The 6,838-nt window shown below is 45.5% G+C and overlaps 1 protein-coding gene across 1 annotated transcript in view; it reads right to left on the bottom strand.

The window, feature by feature from the left end:
- Positions 1–492: 492 nt before the first annotated feature.
- The window catches only part of LOC141106752 (uncharacterized), a 122,623-nt gene continuing 116,277 nt past the window's right edge, over positions 493–6,838 (bottom strand). The window contains exon 22 of the mRNA XM_073597678.1: positions 493–1,830. Within this exon, the coding sequence (XP_073453779.1) occupies positions 1,292–1,830 (539 nt within the window). The 3' untranslated portion in view covers positions 493–1,291. The remainder of the gene's footprint in view (positions 1,831–6,838) is intronic.

Genomic DNA, 6,838 nt, shown 5'->3' with positions numbered 1-6,838 from the left:
CTGTAGTAAATAATATAAAGCAACTTTCAGAATTGTTACTTTTTAAGGGCTGGTTCAAACCACAAAAAACGCACTCCAGATCCATTCCGGCTGCATTTCTGCATGCACATTTTTAACGTGTTTTTGCTGCATTACGGCACAGTGTTTCAGATGCTTTTTTTCCTGTTTTTTTCCAATGTACTGGGGTCTGGTGCATTTTTGATGCGTTTTTGTTCCAGCACAGTCCAGTGCAGGAAAAGTGCAGCACGTTCTACTTTTTTTCTGGTACTGAAATGCCCTGGAACTGACCACACCGGTGTGAACTATGCCATTGGAAACCATATGGCCTACTTTCATTGTGTTTTTGATGCAGAAAAAAAAACGCACGGCACTATATCTGGGGTGAACTGGCCTCAAAAAAAAAAAAAAAATAGGATGGTTTGGCAGACATTTATGCACAACTAGGGGTTACCCAAAAGAAATTAAGATGTGCTTAGGTGACCCAAACAAGGCTTTGATAAAGGAGTTCAGGCTTTAATAAAGACAGTAAACACAGTTTTAAATAAAAAGGAATTTACACTTCCTGTCTTTAACATTGCCCCCCTCTAGTTTCACAACTTGCAGTGCAGAGCTTGTCAATCAGGCTAACAAGCCCCGCTCATTTGTCTGTTTTCCTCCCTGATGACTCATCAGACTAGCAGATGGAGGAGGAGATGTCGTCTGGAATTCCGATATTGCCGAGATGTTTTTCTTTTTTAAGCTGGCCATAGATGACCACGGGTTGCAGGAAAGAAAATCGCATGATTCCCCATCAACAAAATCAGTAATGATGGGGGAATTCCTCCCGCGTAGCTATTGTGTTCTCCAGGGGAGGGGGGGGAGACAGAGGGAGCCATGATTGCCAGGAGAACACAGTGCTTATTGCTAGCAGCTATAGCGGATGACAACCATCACATGCCGAAAATCCGACATGCTTGTTATACACAAGTTGATCGATGCATCGACTTGGGTACACTCAGCCTGCCCAAAGATGGATCGAATCTTGGCTGGACCCTGCTGAACCTGCTAAGATTTCAACAATCTATGGGCAGGCTGATTCTACCCAAGTCGATCCATACAATCAGCCTGCTCATAGATGGATTGAATCTCAGCCGGCCCTGCTGAACCTGATAAGATTTGAACCATCTATGAGCAGGTTCATTGTACCCAAGTCGATCAATACAATCAACCTGCCCATAGACGGATCGAATCTTGGCTGGCCCTGCTGAACCTGCTAAGATTCAAACCATGTATGGCCGGCTTTAGTGCTATTTCAAAGGTTCTCAGACAGGTGCATTTTTCGATGACCCACTAGATTTGACTTTTGCGTAAAGCACCTCCCGCACTCATTGCATGAAAAAGGCTTTTCCCCCGTGTGTGTCCTTTGATGTCTGGCCAGATCAGCTTTCTGAGCAAAGCATTTGCCGCATTCGGAGCAGGAATATGGCTTCTCCCCCGTGTGTGTCCTCTGATGCTTAGCCAGTTCTGATTTCTGTAGGAAACATTTCCCGCACTCCGAGCAAGAGTACGGCTTCTTCCCTTCGTGGGCCTTCTCGTGCCGTACCAGGATAGATTTCTCCGAGAAGCACTTCCCGCACACTGAACAGGAATACGGCCTCTCTCCCGCGTGCATTCGCCGGTGGGTTTCTAGGTGGGATTTTTGAGAGTACCCCTTCCCGCACTCCACACAGGAAAAGGGATAATGCCCCGTGTGGATCCTCAGGTGCTTAACAAGGTGAGACTGGTCTGTGAACGACTTGCCACATTCCATGCATGCGTAAGGTTTCTCTCCCGAGTGAATCCGCTCGTGTTTTTTTTTTTTTTTTTTTTTTAAATAAATTTTTATTGAAGGATGTAACATACAGGGATTGACATCAATAGACAGTATCATTGTTTTTTTTGTGATTATTTTCCATAAAAAAAAAAAAAAAAGAAAATCCAAAGTAAACATTAGCTGTATACAAAATAGGAACATAAAACAGCTGATAAAGATAGATAGCAGAAGGGAGGAAATAAAGGGGAAGAAACTGGATGGATCTAGGTGGGGGGGGAAGGGATTCCCTGAAATTGCTAGCACAATGTTACTGGAAGTACTCCGCATAGGGTGTAGGAAGGGTTGAGTGGGGGAAGGCCAGGTAGATGTAGAATGTTAACATCAGACATCAGGGGGGGGTGGGAGTGGAGAGCACCAAGAGCGTGCTTTAGGTGGTGTAAAAACAGCCTGTGGGTATAAAGTACAGGTTAAATGGTAACAAATAGGTTGACGTGATATGTATAGTGATAATTACGGTTTTAGTGGTGAGGTATTGATGTCCTTAGTTGCAGTTGCGGTTTCCATTTTCCTACAAGGGGAGAAATAAGAGGTCCTGAGGAGCGGGAGGAAGTCCTGGATCATGTTGTGATGTTTGGTAGGAGTTGGGTTCCTTATGTTGAGGAATCTTGGTTTGGAGGGATCATTCCAACTGCGGTGGGGGGGGAGGTTCCTGATAGAGGAAAGAGAAAGTCTCAAGATGCGCTATATCCGTGGGAGAGAGTGTCGAGTTCATGAAAGCCCCCCATTTGTGGTGGAAGCGCGTCCTGATTGTGTCGTTCGTAAAGTCCATGTTGATCCTATCTTTGTACAGCAACTGTAGGAGGTCCCTTTTGATTTGAGAGGTATTGGGACATGCATCGGATATCCAATTTTTTAAAATGGCTCTTCTGGCGAAAAGGAGGCATATCAGGATCCAGTCCTTGTAGGAAAGTGCAGGGTTCGGAGACCAGGGTAACAATTGGGGGTCCCAGTGACCGAAAATGAGGAGAAGGGGGTCTTTGGGAATTTTCAGCAGGGTTACATCGAATATGTATTGGAGGACCTTGTCCCAAAAGCTGGAGATGTAGCTGCATGACCAAAAGCGATGGGTCAGAGTAGGCCTAGGGTGTCGGCATAAGGGGCACGTGGAGGAGGTTTGAGGTTGTTTGTTCGAGAGGAAGGGTATGTGGGCTCGATGGACGATCTTAAGTTGGGTTTCTCTCCAGGATTCGTTGGGCACCAGATTGTGAATAGTGTTGAGGCCTTGAAGTATTTTGTCGACCAAATCGGCATCAGGGAAGTCTTTTGCCCAGTTAGCTGCTGAAGATGTCTTCAGTGAGGGAATGGCTTTTAGTAGGAGAGGCTGGTATATGTCTGAGATTTTGTAGGAGCCCTTTGCGAGAAGAGAGTCCGATAGGGACGTTTGAAATCTTTTGTGATCGTCTCTGCAGGCATTTTTGAGGAAGCTGATACATTGACCATAGTGGAACATGTGTGACTGTGGGAGTTGGAATGTCTCCGCTAATGACTTGAAAGGGACGGGGCGGCCAGTTTTTAAGTCACAAAGCGAAGAAAAGTTGGAGATGCCTTTCTGCTGCCAGGTGATGTATGGCTGACGTTCCAGACCTGGGGGGAAGCTCGGGTTTCCTTGTATTGGAAGGTGTTTAGATATAAAGGGTGAGAGCTTGAGGTATTTCTGGGTCTCCCTCCAGGCAATGGCTGTGTCCCGAAGTAGTAGGTTATGTTGAAGGGGTGGAGGGGTGGATTTCCATTTGCAGTGTAGGAGAGCTACCAGGGAGTATGGATTGACCATTTCGGTTTCCAAACAAAAGTTGGAGTATCGAGATGTTTGCGCTACCCAATCTAGACTTATCCTCATGAGGCAGGCTAAATTATAAATTCTGACATTAGGGAGATTAATACCCCCTTCGCGCCTGGGAAGGTAAAGTTTAGTGAGTGCAATTCGCGGCCGCTTATTCCGCCATAAAAATTTGGATATTGCCTCGTTAAGAAATTTTGTGTCTTTATGCTGTAGGAGTAAGGGAATGGTTTGTAATGGGTAAAGTAGGCGGGCGAAGCTGACCATTTTCACTAGATGACATCTTCCCAGTAGCGAGAGGGGGAGATCCATCCAGTTTGTTAGTTCCTGAGAGATTTTTTTGAGTAAGGGTGGGTAGTTGAGGTGATAGAGAGAGGAGGGTAGTTTGCCTATTCTTATGCCTAAGTAGGTGATGTGGGAGTGTGCTACCGAGAATATGGAATTCTGTGTCCAAGGAGGGTTGGATGCGGTACCTAGGGGGAGGATTTCGCTTTTGTTGTAATTTATGCGAAGGCCCGAGCATAATCTAAATTGGTCAAAGATAAGCTTAATTGTGAACATGTCAGAGGAGGGGTTTGCTGTGAATATAAGGACGTCGTCGGCAAATAGTGAGGTGCGAAGTTCCTGTTTGCCGATGGGGATGCCGTTTAGTGGGGCTACGTGTGATAAGTATCTAGATAATGGTTCTAGTGCTATGTTAAAGAGGAGTGGTGATAAGGGGCAGCCCTGCCGGGTCCCTTTGTGTAGGCGGAATTCCTCTGATAAGAGGCCTGCTGCTACCAGTCTAGCGGCTGGGGCGGTGTACATGGTGTTTATGAGATGAGCGAAGGAGCCGGAGAATCCCATTTTGTTCATGACCAGAGAAAGCCACTCGAAGCTTACATTATCGAAGGCTTTCTCCGCGTCCAGAGTGATGATAGCATACTTTCCCTCTGAATTGCATTTGGCATGTTCTAGGGCCATCATTACCTTCCTGATGTTCATGGTGGCAGTTCTGCCTTTCACGAACCCTGATTGGGCAGGATGTATCAGGGAGGGTATGATGTCTGTTAATCTTGTGGCAATAATTTTGGAAAGGATTTTGACATCTAGGTTTAAAAGTGAGATTGGCCTATATGAGCCTGGTTCTTGGGGGTCTTTACCTTTTTTGGCTAGTAATTTGATAGTGGCTTGATTGCCCGTGGGTAGGTATGTTCCCCCTGTCCAAATGTGCTGATATACTTCATGTAGTGTGGGTTCTACGAGTGGTTGTAGTGACTTGTAGAATTCTCCCGTGAAACCATCAGGACCTGGGGCTTTCGAGGGAGCTAGGTTTTTAATTGTAGTGGATATTTCGTGGAGGGATATTGGGGCGTTTAGGGCTTCTAACTGTGTGGGTGATACATGCGATAGGGTTACCTTTTCAAGAAATGATTGTGCTGTTTCAAGGTTTATGGGATCTGGTCCATATAAGGATGAGTAATATTGTAACATGGTATTGTTTATATCCGTTTGGGTGGTTTTTATGTTACCCCGAGAGTCCCGGAGGGATGAGATATGTGTCGGATGGTAGGGTCCCTTACATAAATTGGCGAGGAGTTTGCCTGCCTTATTGCCGAATTTGTGGAGGGTGGCATCCATGTGGGCTTTTTTCGTTTGTTCTAGGGTTTCGGCCCAAGTGTCAAAAGACTGTTTAGCTGATTGCCATGCCTTCCTGCTGTCATTGGAGTTGTTTGTGTATAGTATTCTTTGGGCTAGGTGTAGTTGGGAGCTGGCTTGTTTGTATTTTTTGAGAGCGTTTCTTTTAAAGGATGCTGCATAGGAGATTATACGGCCTCTGAGGAATGCTTTGCCTGCTTCCCAGAATAAATTGGGGTTGTCGGAGTGTTCAGCATTGGTCGATGTGTATTCAGACCAGACATTTTCGATGTATTTTCGAAAGTCAGCATTGTTGTGGAGATAAGAGGGGAAACGCCATATTTTAGGATTTGGGTGTAAGTCAGGGTTATCAAACGTGGTCGAGATTGGTGCATGGTCGGATATGGCAATGTCGTGAATGTCCGCATCGGATATCATTGGTAAAAGGTCGTCTGAACAGAAGAGGTAGTCAATTCTGGTGAAGACATTGTGGGGATTGGAATAAAATGTAAAGTCTCTGTCAGCTGGATGTCGTAGTCGCCAGATGTCATGTAGATGGAGGGATTCCATCGTGGAGGCTAGTAGAGTTTGTGAATCTAGATCTGAGGGAAGGAAAGTGCGCTTAGAGGTGGATCTGTCGTCTATCGGGTGTATTGTGGAATTAAAGTCTCCACCCACTATGTGTGGGAGAGTCGGGTCGCTGAGGAGCCATGTTGAGAGTTCGCTAAAAAATTGTTTTGTGGGGTTATTGGGCGCATAGATGTTTGAAATTATCAGTTCTTTGGTTCCTAATTTGATGTGGGTTGAGATGAGGCGCCCCTGAGCATCTGTTTTGGTGGATAGGACCTCACATGGCAGGTTTTTGTGGATGAGTATCAGAACTCCTGCTTTGCGTCCATTGGAATCTGAGCCTATTACTGTACCTACCCATAATTTTTTCATTCGGTGGAAGTCAGGGGTGGAGAGGTGGGTTTCTTGGAGTAGGGCAATGTCGGTTTTGAGTCTTTTGAGGTGACGGAGGATTTTCATTCTCTTATTGGGTGAACGAAGCCCTTTAACATTCCAGGAGACTAGTTTCATATAGGGGGGGTCACTGGGGGGGTATGTGAAGATTTTGTATGGTTTTCACATGTTGATATGTGGAGGTGTGGCATGGAATTAGGCTGAGTTCTGGGGGGGGTTATTTTGTTTAAAATAGGGATTTTGTAACCGCTAAGGACATGTGTGCAATGAGATGGGGGTGCATAGTATAGGGAGGGGTACAGGAAGGGGAGGGTAGAAAGGAGAAACAATAAAACATATTGAGTAAACTTCGCTTTTTTCCGCATGGAGTCGACTGTGTAGTCCAACTCCCAACGCAGGACTCAGCGACTGCTGTATTTAAGAACCCGCATTTAAGGGGGTGAAATGCATTGGCCACTTGTTTTGTGCAGCATTAGAAGAAGGAGTTGGATACACAGGAGAACCAGGGGAGAGAGGCAATACCTTAGTTGTAACAAAAACCAAATTTACCAGTTAGTTAAGTATAAACAGTACGTATTAAACATGAAAAAAAAACTGCTTGGCCTACCAGTATCAGAATCGCTTCGTGA

Source organism: Aquarana catesbeiana, linkage group LG08 (genome assembly GCF_042186555.1).
Source record: "Aquarana catesbeiana isolate 2022-GZ linkage group LG08, ASM4218655v1, whole genome shotgun sequence".
In the NCBI taxonomy this organism is placed as follows: Eukaryota; Metazoa; Chordata; class Amphibia; order Anura; family Ranidae; genus Aquarana; species Aquarana catesbeiana.
Note: the sequence above shows the minus strand (reverse complement) of the source record. Positions and strands in the feature narration are given on the sequence as shown.